Raw genomic sequence first — 27,565 nt, 5'->3', positions numbered from 1 at the left:
AACATAACCTTATAATGACATAACTTTAAAAGTGAAGGAGGAGCGAATTATAATAGCTAGATACATAAGCATTCAAAAACTAAAAAGGGCATAGTAATCAACGAAATACTTCGGATAATTGAAAATAAGTATAGATTCAAAGATTCTCAAATAAAATAATTTTCTATAAGACATTAAAATAATCACGAAAAAGAAATTTGTTAGGTAGTATTTAATTTTATTCGATTCTAGAACTTATGATTAAACCTTGCCACTACATTAACATCACTATTAATGACTAGTTCTTTGTACCCAATCAAGGGATCAATGAAATCAACAATTAAAAAAACATTGATTTGATTTAACCAAACCATGATTATTTTTTTTTACACTATGCTCGTGGGGATATATCATGTATATAGCTGTTTGATTTATAAGAAAATTTTATTGGTTTAGTGGATTGAGCTGTCACTAAATTATTTTCTCTATGACAAGACTTCAGTGTTAGGTTGGCATCAATATAATGCCATGGCCAATTTCCAATGTAAAAGGAGGATTAACATTTCCCTTTTTCTTTAAGCAAGTCAACCAAAAAAAAGGAGAAAAAGCAAATTAATACTCCTTTCATGTTAGTTGTATTTTTCTTTCACTCATTCTTTAAGAAATTATAAATAAAAAATAGTTTTTACAAAATTTTCCTCAACTCTTTCAATGTAATTTTTAAAGGCAAAACATAATTTTTCAAAATTATTTTTATATTGATTTTGTAAATTGACAATTATTTTGGATGAATATTTTAGTGATGTCGACAAATAATGACAACTAATGTGAAACGAAGGAAGTAGATAAAGAATATATATAAAAAAAAAGCAAGCTATTCACTTTATCTTAATTTCAATACGAGGGCCAAGTTTTAAAGCAAATTTCCTTTTTTTCTTCTTTTGAAGAATTTGAAGCTATAAATTTTGAAATTCATTTAATAATATTTCCTTCATTTTGTCACATTATTGTTTAAATTGACTGCCAGAAAGTTATATGATGACTCCTTTGCTGAATTGTCTAATCTGTTTTTACTTTTTTTTTTTAATTATTTCACCTGTAAATTAAGTAGTGGGGAAGTTTTCATGATTTTATTACTATGCTTTGGGTAAAAAGCAATTTAATCATCAAACTCCTTGATTTTGTATTTTTCTTTTTTAACTAATTTTTTTTTTACTTTAGTTAGTTGGAGATATGACAAATGAACTAATTTGGAAAATTTTCTGGTAAAGAAAAACCACATGAAATTTGGTTAATGAGGAAACACATGGGTCATTTCAAGAAATTATTTAAACCATTTCAATTTAGATGAAAAGGGTAAATAGTGGGATTTGAACTTAGTGAATTCAAACTATGTAAAAATTTGGTTTGAACTGATAAAATTGAAACTCTTATAAATTTTTTTTTGAGTCTGTATATTCCAAATTATGCTGGATATATCTGAATTCTAAAGATTTTCATATTTAGTAATTTAGTCTCCAGTAATGTATATGCATCCTTACCTTGTGCACGTAGAGAGAAACATACTGCATGTGGAAGTTTAAAAGACAAAAGGATCATAAGAATAACTTATGTTCATTTATTAAAGCTGAGGAATCATCTTACTTTTACTTAATATAGTAAGCTGTTTACAATTTAGATCCATACATGGTCTATGTTATCGGATTCTCCAAAACTGCATTATTTTTGCAAAATCCGATTTGAAGAGTCCGAACGACATAGTTCATGTTAATATCACTTGATATGGTACAAAAACCTTATGAAATAGTAATACAAAACATAAACTATCAGCAAACCACTGCAGCTTATTTTAACAAAAGAAGAAAATAAAACTCAATGATGTTTCATTTGGCTTTTCTACTTGCTCATTAGCAGTCAATCTTCAAATCTTCAGGCCATCCAAATTCCTCTAGAAGTGCCAGTACAACGCCATTTGACCATCCGAAACCCGTCTGCATTCAGACACAAGTATTAGTCATTTTAAAAGAAAAATGGATTTAGTGTGCTCAATATGATGTCTAGTACAGTCAGAGCTGAAGGCAGAATTTTGAGTTTATAGGTCCTGGGGATTCATTACAAGACAACTTAATGAGTTCTAGATAATATAGGGTCTGAGCCAAAGCTATTGGGTTTTGCCAAACCCGCAAGTAGAACTATAGCTCTGTTCCTGAGTTCAGTAACACTTGTCCAACTAGGATTTCATCTCAAAACTTTCTGGATTTTCGAGAGTAGAATGTTTTTATAGTACGATTCAAAGTACACGTAAAACCTTGTAACATAGCTATAACATAACATATTAGTGAAACCAAAAGTTTTGAGTATGCAAATGTTATCTATATCACTTGGCAACAAGTCACTTTGACAACCAATATTTCTCCTTGAACAGGGAGAGCTCTAGTACAACAAACTGTTAGAACTGTGTGTAAATGTTAAAAAGGGCAGTCCGGTGCACTAAGCTTATGCTATGCACGGGGTCCGAGGAAGGCTGGATCACAATGGTCTATTGTAGGCAGCCTTACCCTGCATTTCTGCAAGAGGCTAGAACTGTGTATAAATGTAAATGAAAAATAATTTGTTAATGAAACAAGCTATTTGCTTTTCCAAGGAGATTAATCAAAATATTTGTTAACTAATATATTTCAGGTGCCAAAATTGCGTCATGCACTTACTTGGGACATATATTCACCACCACCTCCATATGCTCCACATTTTGTGACATCATATTTTTCATACATAGCACCGGTTTTCTTGTAAGTCACATAGTTAGTTCTTAACCAGCGAATAGCAATGTCTTTTGCTAAGGTTCTTGCCTCTTCTAGTCCAGACCTTAAGAGACCTTCAATGATTATGTGCTGAAGGGGGGGCCAACCATTCGGAAAATCCCTGTTGTAGACAAATATGAGAGATCAAAGATTGAAAGGCACTGTAGTATCATGAATTATTTCCTTTATCTCAGTGAGAGTTAAGATAAGCAATGTACCATTGCTGTCCAGTATTAGACAAGGTCATTGCAATCCCTGCAGGCTGAAGCAAGCCCGAGCTCATGAGACTTTGAACTACTTTCTGAGTTGTGATATTATTATCTTCAATCATAACAAAGCAAAAACATCATTATATGCTCAAGTAGTGATGTCTATATCGATAAATATCACTTAGAAAGTCTACTGATTTTGGGACCAAAACAAGACAAGACACTGGCTTATTTCTTGAAAAACTAATAAGAACATCATGGACAGTCCAAACAAGTCCAGGGTCAAAATTTTAGCAGTTTTACGAGGGCAACTAACTCTATTAGAATTACCCGATGAGCGGTGATAAGCTTTGCATGTGTTTTAAGTTCAGTTTCTTCCTTTCTTTCTGAATGTTATAGGTATTAGCTTTGTAAATGTATCATTCAGATGGTTGGAGCTCGGTTTGACATACAAAGTCCTACAATTCCACAGTTTAAGTCTCCGAGAATGGGAGAGTACAGAGGAAACAGTATTACAGATAGATGCAAACCTGAACAAGAAATTTCAGTCCACAGCGGAACAAAATTAGAGGCAAATGACTTCTTGTTCTGGTGCAAATCTTCCCATTTATAAATATCCTAAAATCACAAATAAACGAAACAAAACTTAGAATGCTTTAGTTTTTCAAAGTGAGAAGACATGCGCAAGACTTGATGCAAGATATACCACCTCAGATGTGTCGCTGTTGGTAAGCCAGTAATCAAGCCATTGCCCCATCTCTGCGTTCCAAAAGATACAGTTTATAGCCTTCTGTCTATTTTGAGCAGCTTCTGTAAAATGTGAAGCCGTGCTACTTTCTCCAACAAGATTTGCTAGAAAGGCTATGTCAAGTTCCATCTATTAGACAAATTTAAAAGCCAGGTTATATGCAAGTTCCCATTTCTAAGGCATAATTTTCAGAGATTCCACAAATTACCTTCAGAAGGAATGCATTCAAATCAACTGGTAGAATTGATGTTGTACTAGTTGTTGTCAGATCAGATTCGTTGCTGCAATAGAAGTTAAAACCAGTCATTCTTTGTATTATCAAACTATAATGAGAATAAATGAACAATAACGCTGCTTTATAATTTCTGAAATGTGATACCTCATCCATCTTGAACTGAAATCCCATCCACTTTCAGCAGCTGATGCCAGTTCACGGTATAATTCTCTTTTTTCACATATATTTGGTAGTACGGAAGCTGTTTCACTGTCCTATATCAATTAAAAAGTAAAAGAAGAACCCGTAATTTACACTTGTACAACGGTCATGATAAAACCAAGTCAGGAATATGAGTTGCGGAGCCTTACTATGGTTGACGATTCTGGACGGGGCTTATTCCACATAGCATAGTACCGACTCAAGCTGTGGTTTGTTCCCTGAGCATCTTGAATAGTCACCTTATGTATTCCTTAAACAAACAAATAAGTGGATAATGACAAATGAGTAAAGTCTTCCCCGTAGGCTTCCAACAAAAAGCAATTCAGCCAGAAGAACCATAACAAAGCATAAAAACTATAGTAAATTCACAAGAAAGGCATCAGACTATTTAATAGGAACCGATAAAAAACAAGATAGTACCTGAATTCCAAAAATGATTCTCCTTGAGCAAAGCAGGAAGGGATCTTCTAACCAAATTTAAATCACCTGTCTGATTGAATAGGTCAACAATCATCGTGGCCAGGACAGGAGGCTGACTGAACACGTGAAACATAAGATACAATAAGAATTTGCATAGCATGAAAAGAGAAAATAGATGACACTGGATTTCTCATATAACGGTAACTTACATACAGTCAGTCCTAGTAAGGTTTTTCTAGCCACTAACCACACCCCACCCTCACCCCTTAAAAAAACAACAGAAATACTAGGGAGAGCACAACTTGCAGTAAAAAAAAGACTGAAATACAAGAGGACATCCTGATTTTCCTGAAAAATAGTTAAGATATGAAAGAGATAAAATTACTCCCTCTGCAAATTCTTCTTTTTTGAATAATAATGGTGTCCAGCCTAGCTTGCGTGCACCTCGACTAATTCCACCAAGTACTTGCTACATCCCACCAGCATAGATACCGGTAACTCTATCCACCAAGGCCTGGACAATAGAGTTTTTGCCTCTTGACCTCAGGTTTTCAACACATTTTATTGACCACTAGGCTACACCCTTAGGTGTGTTACTAGTTAATACCACCTTCTGCAATATTTTATGTGTGTGATTCAATTAGGGTCAAATTCAGTAGTTAAACTGGCTTGCACGTTCTATTGGTTCTATTAACAGAAAAATTTCACCATTCAAAGTTGGTTTGAAATGCCCCCAAAATCCGAAACTTTTGCATAAAGGCAATACATACAAATTAAAGCATCTTAAAAGCTGTAAGTTTTATGAATCAATATGTAAGAATGCTTGCCTTCTGTTACTGTAGTATGCTCTTGCGCCGTTAAGAACATAACCAAATTGATCTATCAGAGAAACCAGATTAGTCACAATCCCTTTTGCAGTTTCATACATTTTGCCTGCTAACAAACCCCTGCATTACAACAAATATGTTCAATGCATAAAACTTTCTCATAGAAAAAGAGAACTATTAGAAGGACACAAACTCCAGGAAGTATCGCAGTATGCGACGTTGCAAGCATCATCACTTCATACAAAACACTTAAGGATGAGACTGATGTTGTTCAACTAGTTAATTTGAGTATAGAACAAAGAAAAGATTACTTACAAGTCAAAAAGGAACGTCTCAAGTATATACTTATATTAGCTGAATGTAAAGTTGTGTTTAGAAACCTCAATACTTGAAGATCTAACAAAACATTGGAACTTTGCGGAGGACAAAGCTGTACATAATGTTCACATTAATTCTTTGTGTCAATATGACCTCTCTAGGAAGCAACACAATTGAATCTTGTGAAAAGTGTGAGCTGAACTTCTATCAGTTTCCCTTTTTTACCTTTTCACTTCAAATTTACCAATTTATTTCATGAAAACCAAGCAGAAGCAACAATGATCAAACAGAACATACCAAAGTTAATAGCAGTATTTAAAAAAAATAACAATCAAAAAACACCTAAAGTATAACGTTTTTGCAGGTTCCCTACCTGAATCATTAGGTGTTCACTTTTCCTACCATAATTATCACCTACTATTATCAAAACACAAAGTGTATACCTGATAATTCAAGTAGGAAACTCGCAACTTCATATGTGTTTTTGACCATTAACTGTACAAAAAAGCAAGGAAATACACTAACCTTATTACCCAATAAGAATCCCAATAATAAACCTCCTTAAAACGCGATCCCGGTATAATAACTGGATTTTTCAATGGAAGCAAAGTATACAACTCTGGTTTTTCCAATACATGATCAGCCACTTTCCTACTTAAATTCTTCCAAAGTGAATGCACCTCTAATGCCCATGCCCTCACCTCAGAATTCTTCACCTTTGGCAAAAAGCCTTCAGGCTCAGGCACAAAATCCATAGGCTCAACATAAACCAAATCCTCATCAGGACTACTCAAATAACTACCTATAAAACCATCCAAATCACTTTTTGATACTGAACCATTCACAGTTCTTGGAAGCTTATTAAAAGCTTCAACTGTTTCTGAAAGATTCTCTCTCAGTGACATATCAACAAACAGTTTAGCATCAAACCCTTCATGGCCATAAGTTTGAAGAGCAGCTTCTTGAACTTTTTCAAGAAAAATCACTAAAGGGGTTGTTGGGATTACAGGACCCTTATCAATGGATTTGCAAGTTTCAGCTTTAATCATATTCATAGACATAGTAAAAATAATAAAAATTATAGCTTTACCCATGTTGTATAACAAGTTAAAGGGTTCAATACTGATGCCATAACTAAATTTATGTGAAGAAAAAAATGTTTTTTTTTTTTTTTGTAAGAACAGGCCGGCAATGGGAATCTCAATAAAATGGGTGGCCTTTAACTTATTAATTGAAAAAAGATTACACAGAAAAGATTCTTTGATTTTGTGTTGTTTGATCTAGTTTGTTTTAATTCAGTATTAGTATTCTTATTCCAAATAGGAACATGATTTAACTTTAATGCACTAATATAAACTTTTTAACCTAAAGAATAATGTAATGAACGGTTACTAATTAACCTATACTAAAATATTAAATACTTAAAAAGGATTTTTTGTTTTTTATAATGATTGTTGATTCATAGTGGGATGATGACAAAAGAAAGCATATGTAAAGAGTCTTTAAGTTTTCAACAAAGTTAGTGCTAAAGTTAAAATTCTACCTTCTAATATGTTTAACGCATAAAACTTTCTCATAGAAAAAGAGAACTATTAGGACACAAACTCCAGGAAGTATCGCAGTATGCGACGTTGCAAGCATCATCACTTCATACAAAACACTTAAGGATGAGACTGATGTTGTTCAACTAGTTAATTTAAGTATAGAACAAAGAAAAGATTACTTACAAGTCAAAAAGGAATGTCTCAAGTATATACTTATATTAACTGAATGTAAAGTTGTGTTTAGAAACCTCAATACTTAAAGATCTAACAAAAGATTGGAACTTTGCGGAGGACAAAGCTGTACATAATGTTCACACTAATTCTTTGTGTCAGCTTTATCAAAGTTCAAATTTTAGCAATATGACCTCTCTAGGAAGCAACACAATTAAATCTTGTGAAAAGTGTGAGCTGAACTTCTATCAGTTTCCCTTTTTTACCTTTTCACTTCAAATTTACCAATTTATTTCATGAAAACCAAGCAGAAGCAACAATGATCAAACAGAACATACCAAAGTTAATAACAGTATTTAAAAAAGATAACAATCAAAAAACACCTAAAGTATAACGTTTTTGCAAGTTCCCTACCTGAATCATTAGGTGTTCACTTTTCCTACCATAATTATCACCTACTATTATCAAAACACAAAGTGTATACCTGATAATTCAAGTAGGAAACTCGCAACTTCATATGTGTTTTTGACCATTAACTGTACAAAAAAGCAAGGAAATACACTAACCTTATTACCCAATAAGAATCCCAATAATAAACCTCCTTAAAACGCGATCCCGGTATAATAACTGGATTTTTCAATGGAAGCAAAGTATACAACTCTGGTTTTTCCAATACATGATCAGCCACTTTCCTACTTAAATTCTTCCAAAGTGAATGCACCTCCAATGCCCATGCCCTCACCTCAGAATTCTTCACCTTTGGCAAAAAGCCTTCAGGCTCAGGCACAAAATCCATAGGCTCAACATAAACCAAATCCTCATCAGGACTACTCAAATAACTACCTATAAAACCATCCAAATCACTTTTTGATATTGAACCATTCACAATTCTTGGAAGCTTATTAAAAGCTTCAACTGTTTCTGAAAGATTCTCTCTCAGTGACATATCAACAAACAGTTTAGCATCAAACCCTTTATGGCCATAAGTTTGAAGAGCAGATTGTTGAACTTTTTCAAGAAAAATCACTAAAGGGGTTGTTGGGATTACAGGACCCTTATCAATGGATTTGCAAGTTTCAGCTTTAATCATATTCATAGACATAGTAAAAATCATAGCTTTACCCATGTTGTATAACAAGTTAAAGGGTTCAATACCGATGCCATAACTAATTTATGTGAACAAAAAAATACATTTTTTTGTAAGAACAGAGAAGGCCGGCAATGGGAATTTTTGCAGGTGTTATTAATTGAAAAAAAATCAATGGCTATGTTATTACTCAGAAAAGATTCTTAATTTTGTGTTGTTTGATCTATAATATTCTGATTCCAAATAGGAACATGATTTAACTTTAATGCACTAATATAAATTTGGGAAAAAGATCTGAAAAATACTTTAAGTTTGGCCGAAATTGCTGTTACGATATCAAACTTTATGGAGGACTTTTACCCTCCTGAACTAATTAATAGTGTATTTTTTACCCCTGAACTATTTAATAGTGTATTTTAAAAATATATATGTGTCCACGTGAACACATTACTATTTATAATTATGCATTATTTTTTATGTCCACGTAGGCATATATATACCTTTAAAATACACTATTAAATAATGCAGGAGTAAAAGGTCCTTTTCCAAAGTTTGGTATCATAACAACAATTTCGTTCAACAACAACAACAACAACATACCCAGTGAAATCCCACTAGGTGGGGTCTGGGGAGGGTAGAGTGTATGCAGACCTTACCACTACCTCGTGGAGGTAAAGAGGCTGTCAAAGTTCGAATATATTTCAAACCCTTTTCCCTTTAAATTTTTTAACCTAAAGAATAATGTAATTAACGGTTACTAATTAACCTATACTAAAATATTAAATACTTAAAAAGGATATTTTATTTTTTTTATAATGATTGTCGATTCATAGTGGGAAGATGACAGAAGAAAGCATATGTAAAGAGTCTAAGTTTTCAACAAAGTTAGGCTAAAGTTAAAATTCTACCTTCTAATCATCTTTCTCCACCTGTTAAAGTATATAATGTATCTTAGTATAACAATAATATTAAGAATCTTTCAGAAATCATTGAAGCTTTATATAAACTTCCAAGAACTAGTTCAATGCCAGCAAATATATTGGATGGTATATCATAAATGTGCTTATATACAACGCCTATTGACAAAAAATAACAGCTCGATGCATGAATCTTTCCATGTTCATACAAGATCTGAGTAAAGACCGTGTACAATTTCAGTTTATGCAAGGAAGACCATTTACTTGACGACTGATGTAAACATCATTAATTGAATTCATAGCTTGAACTCGTGGATAAAACTATAGTCACATAAAAATAGTTTTACCGTTATTTCAAGATTTTGCTTTTGTTATTCCTCACTGAAACTTTTGACTGTAGATGAATGAATTTGTGTCATTTTAGGATAGGTGTGAACTTTATAGATTGAAAAATATAGTAAAAAAACAAGAAAGGCTATGCAAAACTGCCCCTTTGTGTCCTCGAGAATGGAGCAACAGTTACATGTAGCAACAGTAGACCAGAAAACCAGGTTTATTGATCATGTTAAATTAAATTAGTCCACGAAAATATGACTCATTCAATCCAACGGGTCAGTACTGCTACGGCAAAATCAAGTTTATTGGTCGTGCCTAATGATTGTAAAATTAGTCACAAAAATATATTCCGACCAAATCTGCTGTTCAATTCCGTTGTTCCAAAAGTTGGATTGATATGTAGCTCTATAAAGAACCCTGTCAAAATAGTTTTCTATTTTGATATGTAATATCTAATCATAATAAAGATTGCTTAGCACAATTCAAATAATTTTGAACGGATAAATAGCATGTTCATTTTTTTACCGTTTCTTAGAAGCTCCCACCTTTTTGCTCTCTTGATGACTCGAACTCACAACCTTTATATTGGAAGTGAGGATGTTTATCGTTCGAACAACTCTTGTTAACTCAAATGAACTGTTTAATCAATCCAAATTCAGTTCAACTCATCCATTTAATTATAGGTAACAGATAACCATAAAAGCAGGCTTACTGGCAATGCCAGCAGTAAAAGATAACAGTCACTGAAAAGCAGGAAACAAGGCCCCTGGTTTACTGCCAAAAAAAGGTCTATAAAGACTTGAACAAAATATAATAAACTGATGAAACTGAGGCATGCCTTTTTATTTATTTAATTATAGTATAAATAAAAATAAACTCTCATGGACTACTAGTAATTCTCAAAACTGAAAGCAATTTACAATAATGGAAGAAACTTCAACTTCATCCAACAATGTGAAAGCCAAAGCCAAAGCCAAAGCCAGAGTCAGAGTTTGTCTAACAAGAAAAAAGACTTTGAAAGATAAAAGAGCTAAGCTGTATATTATTCGTCGATGTCTATACATGTTACTATGCTGGAAGGAACGTGTTGATTAGAATGACTGTACCATACTCCGCGCAGAGTCTACCCAAAGGTTCAAGTCAGATTGAAGAAAGTGGATGCATTTTAACAGTCCTGTATGTACCATTTTTCTAATTAGGCTGAATTTTGTAATGTAGGAAATAGGGAGAGTACTGCTTAATCCAAGTACTATAACTTCCTCAAGTGTGAACTGTGTATTTTAGATTAGGAATTTTTTTTACATCATTTCCTAGTCATGTGTAGTGTTTTGTAGCTTATTTTCACATCAAAATCCTATGAAGTTCTGAGTTGAAAAGGCGATTAATATATAACTTGTTTTACCAAGTTTCTGGGAGAAAATAAGTGTTTCGGAGAGTAGCAAAAACTATTTTTTGAGAGCATTGGCAACCATGAAAGACCAATGTAGGAAATCCTCCCTGCAAAAAATAGGCTTTACTTCTCCATCCGTTCCATATTAGTTATTCAAGTTATTAAACATAGTTATCCTTCTTTGAAAAAAAAAATACAATATGATATAAAATAATTTAATATTTGCTACATTAAGAAACAAGAAAGCGCATCTGGTGTAGTGGTATCATAGTACCCTCCCACGGTACTGACCGGGGTTCGATTCCCCGGATGCGCAATATATTTTTCTTTTTTCTCTCTGTTTATTGATTTCCTCGATTCATATGCAAGAACATATTAGTAAAAATTCATATAATCGGTCTTTAACTTGATTGATTTGAATGGATAGTTGTCATTGCTTTGATAGTCCACATGTTCGCAACTTAATCCGTCCATTTGCCACCTATAGCAGCCCTTAGTAATGGAGTTGGAAATATATGTTGATTGTTGGTGGATATTTTGCTCTTTCACCATTGACTCGCAAGTTGGATTGAACTCTTGTTTGCACTAAATTGTCGTAATAATAACACTTTTCGTTTCATCTATTTGTCTAATATAAAATTGAAGCCCAAAGTTGATCAAATCGAGAAAATGTTTGACTAATTTGGACAGTGTAAATAGAAATAAGTAGTAGCAGAAAATCACCATTTTTTTTAGGACATTGGGTTCGTCGATAGCGTTTTCGAAATTTTGCATCGAACATGTAGTCTCTGCATATAAAGTAGGGGTTTAGGCCATAAGTAAACTAATAATAGTTCGTTCACTTCAGAAAGCAGCAGCCTTTGTTAGAACTGTTTATGATTGCAGTATTTTCTTGTAATCTTGGAATGTCCCGTCGAAAGGCGTCACCCTGCCCTCAGAGACAGCCCAGAGTTGATCAACACTACCAGATATTAAATGTTCATCGTGACTGACCTGTAAATAACATCATGTAGCAGCACCATTAAACAGCAGCAAAACCAAAAATATGTTACCATTTAGCCAAAAAATTAATTGACAGAAGTTTCATAGTACCATCAGGACGCCTCCTTGGAACAAGACAAGACCTTGTATCAAGGCCTCCACAGCGTCAAGATCCTGCATAGAGCTCGATTAGATAATGCAATTGCTTATGCAAGAACCTTTGGATAAATGAAATACTAAGTACATCCTTTACTTTAGCTGTTGAGGTTAAATGCCATCAAGAAAAAATAATGAAACCACACTAGGCCCTTCCTAAAACCCACAAACGCGTTAGTTAAAAATTTGGGTTTTCTATGTTCCCGAGGGAAGGCTGCAAGCTTCCACTTTTTACTCCCACCAAGTATGTTATTCAGCAACAAGAAGACATTGAAATCACGGATGTATGAAGAAAAGATGGTGAATAAGAAACTAAAACAAGTAGAATAGAACTTACCAAGTGATTTGATGGCTCATCAAGAAGCAATATGTGAGGTTTCTTGAAAGTTATCTTTGCAAATGCAACTCTGCTTTTTTGGCCACCTGAGATCCCATAGATCAATCCATAAACCAGAAAAAAACAAGTAGAATCATTGTGATCTAAACCAGAAAAAAACAAGTAGAATGCTAACATACCAGACAAAGTGTACATGGGCTGAAGAGCAAGATTTCCAGTGATACCAAATGAACCTAGATGACCACGTAATTTTTGTTCAGGCACTCCCTGCAGGAAGCCAGAGCAAGGTCAATACATTAAAAGAGAGAACTTGCAGATTCACTTTGGCAATATCAGATGAAAGAGAACAATTAAACCTTTAAAAATATCTTATTCAGGAGTTCAGACAAATAAATTCAGAAAAATCAACTGCTAGACCCACCTTCTTTAGAGAGAACTTATTACACACATATATTTTAGAATTTACCAGAAAATACATCATTGATTAGGAGAACTTACTGGAAAGCAACGCATCATGTATAAGAGGGGATTTGAGGACAGATCCAGCCCATCAACATGGTGCTGACTAAATACAGCAATGCGGACCTAAACAAAAAGTGAAGTGCATTTAGAATGCATTAAGACCAAGTAACTGAATAGAGCAAAATGAGACATTTGCCTGCACGAATGATTATAAGGTCAAAAGAACACCACTAGCATTTGCTCATACAAAATTATTAGTCTATAGACTTTCCTAACAACAAAGGTGACATGAATTGTAATGAGAGAATGCTAGAATACGGCTGAAACAGATATTGATCAGACAATATGGTACACTGACAAAAATTGGTGAATATATGATGTTAAGGACAGAACTAGTAGAAGTTAAAAGTGATTTTTTAAAAAAACTCACAAAATCTTGTAAGTCTTTGGCAAATAAAGCTTACCTTAGCAGAGCGGAAAACAGTCCCCGAGGTTGGTTGAAGATCCCCAGAAATAAGCTTAAGTATTGTTGACTTTCCAATACCATTAGGACCAACCACTGGAAAATACATAAGGTGAGACAAGGTCCATGATATGTAGAACAGTAAAAATGATTAAAAAACAATTATAAAGATACACATGCCAAAGCCACATGCTACCTAACTCACAAATAGAGAGATCTAATTTTACTTCCCAACAGAAAAACTAAACGTCAAGTGCAGAGAGACATATTACTGACCAATGCGTACAGTTTACAAAGGTTTGCAACAGTTAGAGAACTTGAAAATACTTGATTGTTAGGCAATAAAGGTCTTACTTGCTACTCTGCTATCCAAATCTATTCCAAAATTCAAATTTTTGAACAATATTGGTCCCCCAGGATATCCAAAGGATGCGTCACTGCATTAGTTACAATAAGGTAAGAAGTTAGTTAGCTGAGATTTGCTGTCTGACAAGAGATCACAAGAATGTCTTAGCCACAGACTAAGAGATGCTTAACCTGAAGCTTATAATAGGAGCGCCAGGTCTATCATCAGGAGAAGGGAACTCAAACTTGTAGCTGCATACAGCATATGCAAAATAACCATGAGTTCATATAATTAAAATAATGCAAACATGACAGAGATCGGAATTTTATAGATTCAGGTTATAGCATGTTAAACACCATCAGAGAGTTAAAATAACAGAAACATATAGGAGCAATGTGTTAAAGGAATGAATGCGTACTCAGGATCATTGATGACTTCATCCACGCGACCAATACGTTCCAGTGCCTGTCAAATTCAAGGAAAGCGATTCAGGTACTGATCATGGCATGCTAAGGCATCAAAAGTGGACCAATTAAATTATTAAACAATCGGATCGAGCAACTGATTATATCACTTGACCAAACAACCATAACAACTGGAAACTGACAACATATATAGGAGCAGCAATGAATGCATACCTTAATTCTAGATTGAACAAGAGATGCACGCTTTGCATTGTACCTGAACTTATCAATAAAGGTCTGCACAACATTATAACCAAAAAATGTATCAAAGTATTAAACAGCGAGACAAGAAATCTGCAAATAAGGTTGTAAATAATCTGTTTGCAATAGTCTACCAATAAAAGCAAATGTAATTGGGAAAGACCTGCATGTGGGCCCTTGTACGTTCATTTGCCTCGAATGCCTTCTGTTGATTCTTAACTTGTTCTTCTCGTGTCCTTTCAAATGTATCATAGTCTCCTTTAAAGGTGCTCAATTTCTGATTTTGTAGATGGATGATATCTGTGACTACCTGAAGAAAGAAGCAAAGATAGGTTTATGAGATGTCAGAACAAACATCAACATCTATACATACTGAACCCAACTAGTCTTTTAGGTCAAAGAGAAGAAAGCACGTACAGAATTCAAGAACTCTCTAGCATGAGAGACAACTATAAATGTCTTCGGCCACTTCACCAGGTAAGTTTCCAGCCATAAGACAGCATGCAAATCAAGATGATTCTGCAAGGGAAGGAAAACATAAGTTCTATGATATTCTGCATGCAAAAGAAAACATAAGTTCATTATTTGAATAGATGTACATCTACATCCTCAAGAAGAAATAACACACCGTGGGTTCATCAAGCAACAATAGATCAGGTTCAATGAACAATGCCCGAGCAAGAGCTATTCTCATTCTCCATCCTCCAGAAAATGTTTTAGTCGCTCTCTTTTGCATTTCTGGAGAGAAGCTTAAACCCTGGAAGTAATAGCCACCAATGAGAACTAGACCATTCATTACAACTGGTGTGAACACAAACGATCAATAGGCAAAACATCATAAGAAAAATTGAGGTGGAGAAGCATCCAACTTGAAGAACGCCAAAACTACAGCAGAATCAAACCCAGCCTCTTAAATAAATGAGTTCTAACTTACGATTTCCAAAGATAGATTAACTTCTAGCATCTTCCCCCATTCACAACTTTCTGTTTAAGATGTTAGTACACAGATCCACAGCTTAAACGTATAAAGAGTATAATGCCGAAGTTATGGAAGCCTGAATCTATACAAATATAAGAAGACCATACATCTATTCTAGAAATAGAAGCATAAAACGACAAGACAACATTAAATTATAAGAGAAAAAATAATCTCAACAGACAACTTAAACTCTAAGGAGAGTCCAAAACCGAAAGATAGTATGGATAACGTGAAGTTACGACAGAAGCTAAGACAACTCAAACTCTAAGGAGAGGCAAAAAGGGCAAGATTAGCTTCAATACTTTCGAGCCATATCCAAAACATATTCCTTAGACAAAGTAAGCGGAAGCATAATCATAGTAGCAACGAAAGGAAAGGAACAGGTATATCAGGTACATGAATTAGTAGACTGAATCTTGCTCATACATTATAAATTAACATCTGCTGTTTGTTTCTAAAATACAGCATTTGTGTGCGACATTATACATCAAATGCAAACTCTGTTTTAATTAAACATAGTGCATAAAGTGAATAAACTTTATTTTTATGAAGCAAGTGGTTTCAGTAAAAAGAGCATCAAGAAGATACATAAAGTGAACAAACTTTCTCAACAGTTATTGAGAGACTGATGTGATCAAAAGCTTGCAAATCGAATTACAAGTCAAAGTCAAACTAACCGATAGTATAGTTGCTGCACGTGACTCAGCCGAGTAAGCATCAATGAAATCAAGTCTTTTGTATATCTCTTCAAGCCTTTTTGCTTGGGAATTTTTGTCGATCCCCCCATTCAACTTATCACTCTTTGCAGCTTCGCCTTCTAAGTCAGTCACTCTCTAGAAAATCATGAAAATGCTAAGGAATGGGAATATACTTGATCCAATGAGAACAAAATACAAAGGAATATTAAAAAATAAACAGTATAATATGACAAAAAAGCTTCACCATTGAACTGTTTCTAACCTGTAATTCAAGCAAACGAGCCTCTTCTTCCAGAAGTTGGGTTCTCTCCATATCAGTGTTAAGAATACATTGCAAAACTGAGGTATTATCACCAACCACTTCTTGCTCAACATGCAATATCTGGCAGTTCCTGGGAATACCATCGATAGCGTGCATAGCCATATGCCTTAGGAGAGTTGTTTTCCCTGTACCGTTTCTTCCAATAAGACCTGCATCCAAATTAGAGATTCAGGTAAGGCTGTGGATGCATAAAACATAACTGCCAATCACAAACAAAAAGAGGAAGTGAACTACGCCGCTGGCTATAGGCTATGTTTTTTATTGAGAAAGTAATAAATTTAATTAATAAATAAACAGCAAAAAATGCCAATATACACTGGCTATAGGCTATGTTGTTGTTTGACGAAATATATTCCCCTAAGTTTCACCCCCTTGGCATTTATGCCAATTCATGTATTCCAGTCTTCTTCCCAGTGACAAAATAATGGGTGTGTGCATGATGACTTACTTGCTTAAGACACTAAGGGGTCGTTTGGTAGGGTGTATAAGAATAGTACTGAATAGATCAATGGAATGCATTAGTAATACTAGGATTAATAATGCAGAGATTTGTTATCCGGAGGATATTTCTTATCCACTGTTTGGTTTGGTTATTAAGGGCAATCATGTCTTTAAGCATGCTTATCCATGTATTAATAGCCCTTGTATTGCTAATACCATAATTTGCTATGTCTTAGTTATACAACTTATAATACTGAATAGGGTGTATAACTAATACATTAGTTATACATAGGCTGAAAATCCTACCAAATAAAGGATTAAAAATACCATGACTAATACATGTATTAGAGATGTAATACATCCTACCAAACGACCCCTAAATGTTTATCAAGATAGATAGATACTCGCACCCTCTGAAAAATGGCATATTTTCCTTTTAGCCCAACCCAATATTCTTGACTTCTCTCTTGATGAAAAAAATTTCTCCCTCCAACACTTCTAAATGAATGAATATAAACTAGGTCAATCTTGTATTATATCCAATCTGATGTGAATTTTCGACAAACTTCCCAACTTCTCAAATTCCAAACTATCATTTTTAACATTCTTTTAGGTAAGTGCTATCAATTTAAATAGAAATCAAATTATTTCTATATACTAACATGTTCAGAGATGTCATGAACTCATGATTTGACTCTGCAAAGTGGGACGTTCTTATCGGCAAGGAGGGAGTAATACCATATAGATGAGATACAAACTACTTGATACTAAAAGGTCTAAGAAAATGCAAAATCAAACTACATGGGAATGAGTTTTTATCTATTTTTTCAATAAGATAATCAAGCATACCGTAGTGTCTTCCAAAAGAAAGTGTGACAGAACCATCGACAATAAGTTCACGACCACCGACAGCTATATTGAAGTTTTCCATACGGATATCCTTAACATTTGGTCCATCACCCTGACCATCATGATTCACACACACTAAAGGCATACCAGCTTTCACTTCCTCCACTTCTTTCAAGTGTTCTTGGTATTCTGCCTGCAGAATCAAGCCATACAGATTAAAAGAATGAAGGAGTAAACCAGCCACTTTCATCTTCCTTTTTTTTTTTTGGTTAACCGAGAAATTTGTCTGTGACCCGCCCTTTGGACCAATCACAGTCTTCTAAACTCGGTGGATAATGGGCACGCCCCTCTACCCTTCTCCACTTAAATACCGGGCTTCGCTTTGCATGGTGTGGGGCTTGAACCTGCGACCTAAGCCACAAATCTTCCACCTTTTGCCACTCGAGCTAGGCCTTGGGGGCTTCTTCTTTTTTTCCCTCTTCTTTTCATCCACATGGCAGAAAGGAGAGGGTTACAATTTTTAAAGCAGTAATAGGAGAGGGATTACATTTATTCTGTCTCATAACTTCATGAAGACAACCATTATCCAACAAAAGGAGTATTGTAAAATGTCACACACATACACACCCCATTAGAATGATAAATGGAAACTCAGTGAAGTGTTAAGTCAAATCAGTGTAGTTCATAGACAATAAGAGCTGGCTTCCCCAACATATTTATTTAACAACCAATATTTGTGTCAAACAGGCTCATTCTGATTACTGTCAAGATTATCGTTTTCTCACTCACCTCTCTCAGGCGTTCCTCTTTCCTCTTCCTTCTTTCAATCTTAATCTTGTCACGTTCTGTGAGCAAAGGACCATCAACTGGTTCTGGCTTTTTATTCTTTGGAGCTTCCTCTTCATCCATTCCATCAAACATTCTCAGCGGCATTTTTAAGCTTCTCACTGTCGGTTGGGGTTTAGCCAATTCTTGCTTCTCTAACTTCTCAGACAACTTGCTACAAACCTGTCATGGTTGAAAAATGCTACTGAAAATAGATTGCAGACAACTCAATCTATAAATACAACGGGATGCAACAAAGACCTACATAGAGGAGTCTAACAACCACAATAATAATGCTGGTATAACCATAAATTCTGGTACTAACAAATTACTTGTAATTTTGTTCACCGTATTATACTTAAACTTTTTAGTTCACAAATTGCTCTTATAATGAGAGTTATTCACCCATTTGAATTCCTATGTCTCCTTAAATGGCTGTTTATTTCTCTGGTTTAAGAAGTTCTCTAATCATAAATGAGCTAATACCAAATCAATTCAACTGACAACACCCAAGTCCAAAACAATTGTACTTGAGCCAGCAGACCAACTGTTTTTGCCTCTACTTTTGTAACTAATTTGCATCTTCTTGATGCCTTCAATGGAACATTTACTTCATCAAAAAAAAAAAAAAGTCCAAAACAATGTTGGTCACTCTCTATTTCAGACCAAATCATCAGATTCTACTTCGCTTATAAATGATTTTTTTGAGNTTTATCCAGGTGTTGCCAAACCCCATCCTCCTGAGTGTGCTCCACAAAAATTCCCAGTTCAAGTGATCATAAGCTTTCTCTATGTCTAGCTTGCAAAGAATTCCTGGGACTTTGGATATGGTTCTCACATCTACACATTCATTGGCCACCAGAATGGCATCCATAATTTGCCTACCCTTTATGAAGGCCATTTGTTGTTCATCTACTAACTTTGGCATAACCCTCTTGAGTCTTTCTGTTAGGATCTTATGAGGCTATCATAAGCTCTCTAACTAAATCACACAATCATTGCTTATAAATGATAAACCGAAGCTAATAATCAGTTAACTTTTAAGTCCAAATTTTATTCATCAAAACCTGTCCTTGTTTACAGTAGCAAGAGACTTTTGGAATATGGTCTTCTCCTTGTTTAGACTAGCTTGGGTCATGCCTAAAGGTTTAACTTTAAACTTCTCACTTTTCACTCTTAAACTACTAAAAAGAATGGCAGTTTCTCTATATCCAAAAAGGATTTAACTTTTAAGTTCTCACCTCCACTCTTAAATGCGAGATAATTAGTAGTCACACAAATGTCTATGGCTTATTTAGACCACAAGTTTCAAAAATCTTATTTAGTTCGTAAATTAGGTCCCTAGTCAATAATCCAAACTATTAACAGTATAATAAGCATATCATTCAGAATCAATTCAATATAAGCAGAAAAATATCTTTCAAAATCAATTCAATAGAACAAATTTCGAGCAGAAAAATATCAAAATTAGCCTAAGCAATAACGAAATTGAGCATGGAATGGAAGTATTAATACCGCACGACATTCGGAGAAGTCAGTAACACAACCGGAATCGACGAGTAGCTCTCCAAGGGCTTCAAAAGCACCTTCACCGTCGTGCCCAAAATCGAAATCTTCATCGGCGACGACATTGATAATATAGTCGATAATAGGCTGATCTACATCTTGAGCTCGTCTGCCTAGGATTTCGTGTACAACGTTGCTCGCGACTTCCGTCATCTTCGTTCTCCACTTACCGCCGTCTGCCGGTGATGGAGAAGATGAACCGGAATGAAAGGGAAAATGAGTTGTGGACCGGGTTGCGGATACAGTGTGAGGCGGCTCTGTGAGAAATTGAGAATCCTAGCGAAACCTCAAAGCAGGGCCAAGGAGAAATTACACAAATATCTCAATTAAGTATTTATTTTTTATATATATAGTAGAAAATGGAAATGCATAAATTGCCTTTAGTATTTACACAAACTATACATAACAATAATAATAATAATAATAAATTCAATAGCAATTGGATGAATTTTGATTACAACGTCAATTTAAAACATCATTGATTCAAAGCGAACCCGACTCACAATTTGTTCCTTGCGTCACCTCATTTGTGGTGTGCGTGATGAATACGTGCCTCTCTCAAAACAAAAAACGACTCTTATCAATGGATATCTTGACTCTCGCAACAATAAAAAAATATAGTAAAATGGATATTTGATGTGAATTATCAAATTTTTGAAGTAAATTCGTCTGAAATCATTAAATCGAGGACATAACTATACGAGCATCACACATCATAAATTAAACAAATTAAGACATAAAAAATAATTATAAATTTAATTACATGACTTTTTATTATAAGTACATCAATTGATTTTAGAAAAAAAAAGTATTTTTTTAAAAAAATATGTGTTTAGCATAGGAACAAACTAATAAGAAATTTAAATTAATAGTGACAATAATAATGAACACATAGAAACGCCATTAACATTTTACATCGCCTTGGTCAGATTTGCTGAGCTCTCTTGTTTATCTCTTCCCATGTAAGTATGTATGTATGTATGTATCTCCTTCATCTTTTCGGTTTACTGTTTCTCTCTGTGTTCTACTCGGTGCTTGTTCTGCTTTTGGTGTGATCTCGACTTGTGTTTCTTTGTTTAATTTGTCGAATTTATTCATTTTCTGAGCGATTTGGTGTCTTCGGATGTATATATGTTCGTATTTGAGCTTCGTTTTTCTCATGCATGATATATCCTTGTGTGTTTGAACTGAATTTGGGGCTTTTTGCCTCTTTCGAAGATTTGTAATTTTGAGGTGCTTATTTTTTTGGTTAGTGGCTTTAGCTTTACACAGCGTCGTAGATATCCTATAATATATAGTAGAAATTTCTATGCATAGTGACATTTTGGGAAAAAATTGGAACGAAATGGTTTAAGCATCAAACGTGATATTATGCTATGTCATTTGATTTTGTGTTTTGGGTTAGGAAATGATTTCTTAATGGTAGCTCTATTCAATTACAGGCTGAAGCAACAACATTAAAATCAAATAAACTTAATTGGCCAAAATAGGGTAAGTTCTATCAAGTGGATCATGCCTTACAATCTTATGTAGTATATTTATATGTTGTTGTTGTTTTTTGGCATTTTTCTTATATTGTTGTGTAAATGGTTTCTTCTGCTGCAGAAGCGTCTGTGGGGACCTGTTATCATGGTTGAGCCGGAAAAACATAGAATTTTAATGGTCTCAGATTTTTTCTACCCCAATTTTGGTGGTGTGGAGAATCATATATACTATCTATCACAATGCTTGATTAAGGAAGGCCACAAGGTCAGTAACCACAGTCTCCTGTCTTTAAGTGTTCTTGATTGAATATGATTGATAAGAGATTATTTTTTTTGTTGCCCATGAAGATAATCTACTTTGTCTGTACCTGGAAGGGACTTAGTTTTGATCTGCAAAGTAAAAAAAATGGCAAAAGAGAATGAAATCGAGAGTGAGATAGGAGCTTGTTTTGTTATAATCAGATACTTTTTATGAATTCATTTTTTGTTCCTTTGTATAAATTTCAGGTGGTAGTTATGACTCATGCTTATCAGAATCGTTCTGGAGTAAGATATATGACAAATGGGCTGAAAGTTTATTATGTCCCATGGAAGCCGTTTCTCATGCAAAATACATTGCCAACCTTCTTTGGAACACTTCCAATTACAAGGACAATTCTGATTAGGGAAAAGATATCACTGGTACATGGACATCAAGCCTTCTCAACCTTATGTCATGAAGCTCTAATGCATGCTCGCACCATGGGTTACAAAGTTGTATTCACAGATCATTCTCTCTATGGGTTTTCAGATGTTGGAAGTATTCACATGAATAAGGTGCTACAGTTTACTCTAGCCGATGTTACTCAGGCTATATGTGTTTCTCACACAAGTAAAGAGAATACAGTTTTAAGGTCTGGTCTGCCGCCTGAAAAGGTTTATGTTATTCCAAATGCTGTGGACACAGCCATGTTTACTCCTGCTCCAGAGCGACTCAGCAGGGATGAAATTGTTATTGTTGTGATAAGTAGGTTAGTTTATCGGAAAGGAGCAGATTTACTCGTTGAAGTGATCCCTGAAGTATGCCGTTTGCATCCCAATGTAAGTGTTCTTCACCATCATGGTCTTCATTACGAAACTAGTCTATGGAATTTGACCTTGTTTATGAATTCTAAACTTTGGCAACTTATTTGGATGCATTTCTAAGGTTCGCTTCATTGTTGGAGGAGATGGACCCAAACGAGTGCGTCTGGAAGAAATGAGGGAAAAACACTCTCTTCAAGACCGTGTTGATATGTTGGGGGCTGTCCCTCATGCTAAAGTACGGTCTGTACTAATAACTGGCCATATATTTTTGAACAGGTGCGAGACCTTCAAGGGTTATCGTGTACACCCTACAACTTATATCATTTTATACTTTGAAGTTCCTCTATTTGACATCTGTCTTAGTTTCCTTCTTAAGCAATGCTATCTTGCCTTCTGGATTTGTTTTGACAGAAAAAAAGAAGAAGAAGAGATCTTTTATGCAATAATGATCTCCATATTTTATTTTATTAGCTCAAACTCACATTCATTTTGTTGCTTGATGATTCTGTTCAGTTTCTTTTTCTTAAATTCTTTAAAACTTCTCTGCTTTTCGTTCACTGGAAATTTTAGATGCTTTTTGTCAATATTTTTCTTTCCATAGGCAGTAATTCTTTTGATATGTGCTTTTGCAAAATTTTAATAAGATATATGACCAAAGAGGAATTTGTTGGGCATCGGCAGTGGAAAACACCTCTTCCTCTTTTTTTTTTTTTTTTTTTTTTTTTTTTGGTGTTATGCAAAGTTTTTCCTTGTCTGGATACACAGTAAATGATGCTAGGTGCTTATTTACATACACCAAGTCTATGTTGATCCACTAATTGTGATAATTGTTTGTAATGCAAAGTTTCCCTTATTTGATACACAAAATATGTTGCTTAACTTTCACAATTTTCTTAAAATTTATTTATTATGGTGGTGTCTAAGCCACCTTGCACACACCTCGACTTATCCACCAGGTATAATGCTACTTCTCACCGAAGTAGATATCGGGTACTTGTGTCTACCAAGGTGGAGATGGATGACTAGAAATCACCTTTTTTGCCTATGCTAGAATTTGAATCCTGATCTCTCATGATCCATCCTAGCTTCATTGACCGCTAGGCCACACCTTGGTTGCATCAGTCTGTGATAATCTACTGAAATGTGATGCTTAGTTGAATGTAGAAATCATGAACTGTAGAAGAAAACTGATATTGGATTTCTTCAATAAGTAAGCTTTCCAAAGATGAATGCTACTGGCCAATCGTAATGTTTTTTGTTTGTACTTCCCGTGTCCATATGATTGATGGAATAGACATTTTGGAAAAGTCAGTGTAGAATTCAAACATCTTGAAGGGAAAGGATTTCTGTTGGAGAATCCATTACGGAAGTGTTATTCTCATTAAGATCATGTAGTCGATTCTGCATCCTCCTTGGTTTTTTTTTTTTATCAACAAAAAGAAGCTTCAAGGTGCAACATTGAGTATGTGATCTTAATAAGATAAAGGAATCAACTAGGTGGCACAATCAAAAAAACATTCTTTACATAGTTGATTTTAATATTCAGCTGCAAATGTGAGATTGAAGTATCAAAACCATGAATGATGTGTGGCTCCTTAGGACTTGTCACAGCTGAGAGCCTGAGAAGCTAAATTGGATTCATCGGTTTCAACCTTTCTTCCAGAATCATCAAAAATAATAAAGAAAACATTGCAATTGCTCCCTACACATTCTTCTTCTGCAAAAGAATATCATCTGAGGATATTTAAACACGCCTGATTTGTGGTTGAACAACAACCAGTTTTCCACCTTCCCCCTTTCTAATCCTCATTTATGCTCCTGTTTCTTGCATTACTGTGCCAGTTCTTTAACAGAAGCATTTTGCATCGCTATATTGGAAGCTGCAAGTTGCGGATTATTAACAGTCAGTACACGTGTAGGAGGTGTTCCAGAGGCATGTCCATGATTCATTTCTCTTTGCTTGACTAGTTAATAATTTAAGATCTCCTTGCCTCTACTTTGTAAGTTGTTCGTTGTTATTTATCATGTTTTGTACCTCTTGTCCAGGTTCTTCCAGATGATATGGTTGTTCTGGCTGCGCCAGATCCTACAACTATGGTTCACGCCATCACAAGGGCTATATATATGCTTCCTCAGATCGATCCACAAGATATGCACAATCGTGTAAGTACCACATTTCCTTTTGCTTATCCTTTTTCTTCATCTTTTCTTTTTGAGCGAGGTAGCAAGGGCTGTTTAGTTTCTACTCTCTTGAGATGTATAAATAGTCTCGTATCTTAGGTGAGATCTGAAGGAAATTGAGGTTAATCCCAATCTTGCATGGATGTCTTTCAACTCAATCTCTTGACCAAAAGAAAAATATTTCCAACTTAATTCTCCCCTCCTGTAAGAGACTAAGCTTACAATGAGTTTTTGCTCTTCTTTTTGTGGAAGGGGAAGAGGACAGCTAAGCACCGGACATTTAAGATAGATTAGAAGAGTGAAGATATAGTAGTTAAAAGGGAAAGATTTGTTTGTGGTTGTTAAGTGTCCCACATTGGTGGAGGATATGGATTGTTGTCTCCTTATATGATTTTGGGTCATTCTCATCTCTTTGAGCTAGCTTTTTGGGTTGAGTTAGGTACAAAATCTGTCTGAGCAGTCCCATTCTGATTCTTTGTTTACCCAATTTTGGGCCCCCACATTATGTTGTCTGTGCTCTAATGTCTGATCTCCTAGGAGTGAGGGGGTGCGGATGTTAAGTGTCCCATATTGGTGGAGGAATTGGGGATGTCTCCTCTTATGGTCTTGGGCAATCCTTACCTTGAGCTAGCTTTTTGGGTTGAACCAAAATCCATTTCAATCGGTGGGTTCACCTATGGTAGAATTTATGATAAAAAAGTTGCAGGGAGTTGGTTTGGGGTACAGTTTTAAACTACAATGTGAAGAAGTGTTTCTATGGGTTTGTTATCAAAAAGAGTTAGAGTGATCTTACTGACATTTGGTTTCTACTGCCAGATGAAAAAACTTTATAGTTGGCCTGATGTAGCCAGGAGGACAGAAATTGTTTACAACCGTGCTTTGAAATGCTCCAATCCACCTTTGCTAGATCGATTATCAAGGTATGCTACCTGTCTGAAGAAAAATGGTTTGTTAAGCTATGTCATTACCCTAGAGAAATAAATTGAGAACTGATAAAATCAATTAGTTATATGTTGTTTCTCTTTTAGTAGTGAAAGACCCTCTTGTTGTTGCATAGAATCTTAAATAAATATTGCTTGAGCAATAAAACGTGGGTTTTTAGTTTTCTTTTTTGGGCCTAATTTGTGGTACAAGTAAAATCAGATAACTGTATTGCAACGCCAATTTCTCTGGATTTTATTATCCTCCTTTTGATGTCCTAGCTTGTGCATACACAAGGTTTACATGACACCTTCTAGGCCTTCAAGCAACTGAACATGATTGTTTTTGGTCCTTTGGTGCCCTCAGACTGGGGGGAAGCTTGCATCCTAGATTCAGTGCTCGACCTTGTAGGCCTTAAGGCGGTTGAACATTCATTTCGGGTTGCCATCTGTATCGTTTATTAAGCAGTGATTGGCCATATAGAATTTGCACATGAATAAATGTTTCTTGCAGTTGATTAAACTTCCAAGTTAATTTTCCAGGTACCTTACTTGTGGCACTTGGGCCGGGAAAATATTTTGCATAGTTATGATAGTAAATTTTTTGCTCTGGCGTCTCTTGCAACTATGGAAGGTAAGTTCCTCACTCGGATGTACTGGCAAATTCTTTTGGTTTTGTATTGCAAATTCTTTTTTCCTAATAGACCTACATTCTTTTTGTTGATATTGATAAGCCTGACAAGGACATTGAGGTGGTACCTGATATTCAAGTTCCAAAGTTCCAACATGAGGAGACACCATTTGGTTCCAGGAAGGAAGAAAGCTTATGATTCCGGTGCTTCACCCATCGGTGCAGCTCAGGGTCATTTACTATTCAAACACAACGTGGAATTAGGATTCAGGTAAAGTGTTTTACATAGTACATCTTCCTTGAACTATTTTTCTTATCAATTCATTTCCTCCGACTCCTATTCCTCAAACTACTTGATCCTTCAAATCACTAAAAATACTGAAACATGAATTTTAAATCTGAGTTTCATTTTTCTGTGTTAGACAAACAACAACAGGTTACATAGGAAAAAGTGGTTTTCAGAATGGTTTGGATGTGGGGTTTGATTGCCACCAAGAAAGATTTTTGGAGATATAGGAACCTATGACATGTTCAATTGGTTCGTATTTGGCGCAGTAGCATCCAAGACTTCCCCTAAAGCATGAACAGATCAAATTCATTAACATGCCATTGTTAATATAAGTCACTGGGGATGATGCCACCGGCCACGGCTGTGAACTACACAACCTGGATCATTGTAGGTTTCTTGTCAGGTTACGTTTATAGATATATGCCAGTTCTGTGGCATTTAAAGGAGTTCTTCTGTGTATGTGCTTGGGCTTGGAGAACATAGGGTTACCCAGTTTAGTAGACTCTGTTGTGAAAAAGAACCAAAATTTTTACTTCTACTAATTTTCATGTGAATTATGTTCAAACATGCTACTTACTTTTATTTTATTTCTTAAAAAAAAACTAAATCTAATCCACTGTCAAAACTCAAATTCATAATTCAGATTCCTTGATATCTACTTTCGGTTGTAAAATCGACTATAAGAAGATTAACTGGCACCTTTAGTACGTAACGCAAAGTAA

General features: G+C 34.9%; 3 protein-coding genes and 1 non-coding gene across 8 annotated transcripts; 2 read left to right on the top strand and 2 right to left on the bottom strand.

The window, feature by feature from the left end:
• Window positions 1-1,577: 1,577 nt before the first annotated feature.
• On the bottom strand, window positions 1,578-8,594 carry LOC125842335 (probable trehalase). Of its 2 annotated transcripts, none has more exons than XM_049521612.1 (11): window positions 8,020-8,594; window positions 5,421-5,540; window positions 4,594-4,709; window positions 4,323-4,423; window positions 4,117-4,226; window positions 3,946-4,018; window positions 3,699-3,866; window positions 3,520-3,607; window positions 2,999-3,101; window positions 2,688-2,901; window positions 1,578-1,970 (listed from the first exon to the last, which is right to left on the bottom strand). In XM_049521612.1, exons 1-11 carry the CDS (start codon window positions 8,577-8,579, stop codon window positions 1,887-1,889), a joined length of 1,737 nt encoding a protein of 578 aa, XP_049377569.1. In that variant the 5' UTR covers window positions 8,580-8,594; the 3' UTR covers window positions 1,578-1,886. The 2 variants fall into 2 exon arrangements, with proteins under 2 accessions (XP_049377569.1, XP_049377568.1); XM_049521611.1 differs by lacking the exon at window positions 8,020-8,594 and adding an exon at window positions 6,264-6,932.
• Window positions 8,595-11,428: 2,834 nt separating this feature from the next.
• TRNAG-CCC (transfer RNA glycine (anticodon CCC)) lies at window positions 11,429-11,499 on the top strand. Its single transcript has one exon. It is a non-coding gene; the product is annotated as a tRNA-Gly (tRNA).
• Window positions 11,500-11,835: 336 nt separating this feature from the next.
• Window positions 11,836-20,746, bottom strand: LOC125878478 (ABC transporter F family member 3). The gene is made up of 18 exons (XM_049559738.1): window positions 20,223-20,746; window positions 18,672-18,890; window positions 17,883-18,075; window positions 16,533-16,741; window positions 16,250-16,405; window positions 15,222-15,350; window positions 15,011-15,112; window positions 14,757-14,903; window positions 14,567-14,629; window positions 14,347-14,393; window positions 14,120-14,179; window positions 13,937-14,019; window positions 13,584-13,678; window positions 13,156-13,242; window positions 12,837-12,924; window positions 12,658-12,743; window positions 12,276-12,338; window positions 11,836-12,176 (listed from the first exon to the last, which is right to left on the bottom strand). The coding sequence occupies exons 1-18, from the start codon at window positions 20,424-20,426 to the stop codon at window positions 12,057-12,059; spliced, it is 2,151 nt and encodes a 716-aa protein (XP_049415695.1). The 5' UTR covers window positions 20,427-20,746; the 3' UTR covers window positions 11,836-12,056.
• Window positions 20,747-21,130: 384 nt separating this feature from the next.
• Window positions 21,131-27,443, top strand: LOC125842403 (phosphatidylinositol N-acetylglucosaminyltransferase subunit A). Of its 4 annotated transcripts, XM_049521700.1 has the most exons (11): window positions 21,176-21,235; window positions 21,716-21,764; window positions 21,879-22,022; window positions 22,265-22,837; window positions 22,944-23,098; window positions 24,665-24,755; window positions 24,869-24,985; window positions 25,820-25,923; window positions 26,467-26,557; window positions 26,658-26,825; window positions 26,977-27,443. In XM_049521700.1, the coding sequence occupies exons 3-10, from the start codon at window positions 21,903-21,905 to the stop codon at window positions 26,751-26,753; spliced, it is 1,347 nt and encodes a 448-aa protein (XP_049377657.1). In that variant the 5' UTR covers window positions 21,176-21,235; window positions 21,716-21,764; window positions 21,879-21,902; the 3' UTR covers window positions 26,754-26,825; window positions 26,977-27,443. The 4 variants fall into 4 exon arrangements, with proteins under 4 accessions (XP_049377656.1, XP_049377657.1, XP_049377659.1 ...); XM_049521699.1 differs by lacking the exon at window positions 21,716-21,764 and having other exon boundaries at window positions 21,131-21,235; XM_049521702.1 differs by lacking the exon at window positions 21,716-21,764 and having other exon boundaries at window positions 21,176-21,197.
• The last annotated feature ends 122 nt before the right edge of the window (window positions 27,444-27,565 follow it).

The sequence above is a fragment of the Solanum stenotomum genome, chromosome 10 (assembly GCF_019186545.1).
Source record: "Solanum stenotomum isolate F172 chromosome 10, ASM1918654v1, whole genome shotgun sequence".
NCBI classification, from domain to species: domain Eukaryota; kingdom Viridiplantae; phylum Streptophyta; class Magnoliopsida; order Solanales; family Solanaceae; genus Solanum; species Solanum stenotomum.
The sequence above is the reverse complement of the archived record's forward strand: the minus strand, read 5'-3'. Positions and strand labels throughout refer to the sequence as shown.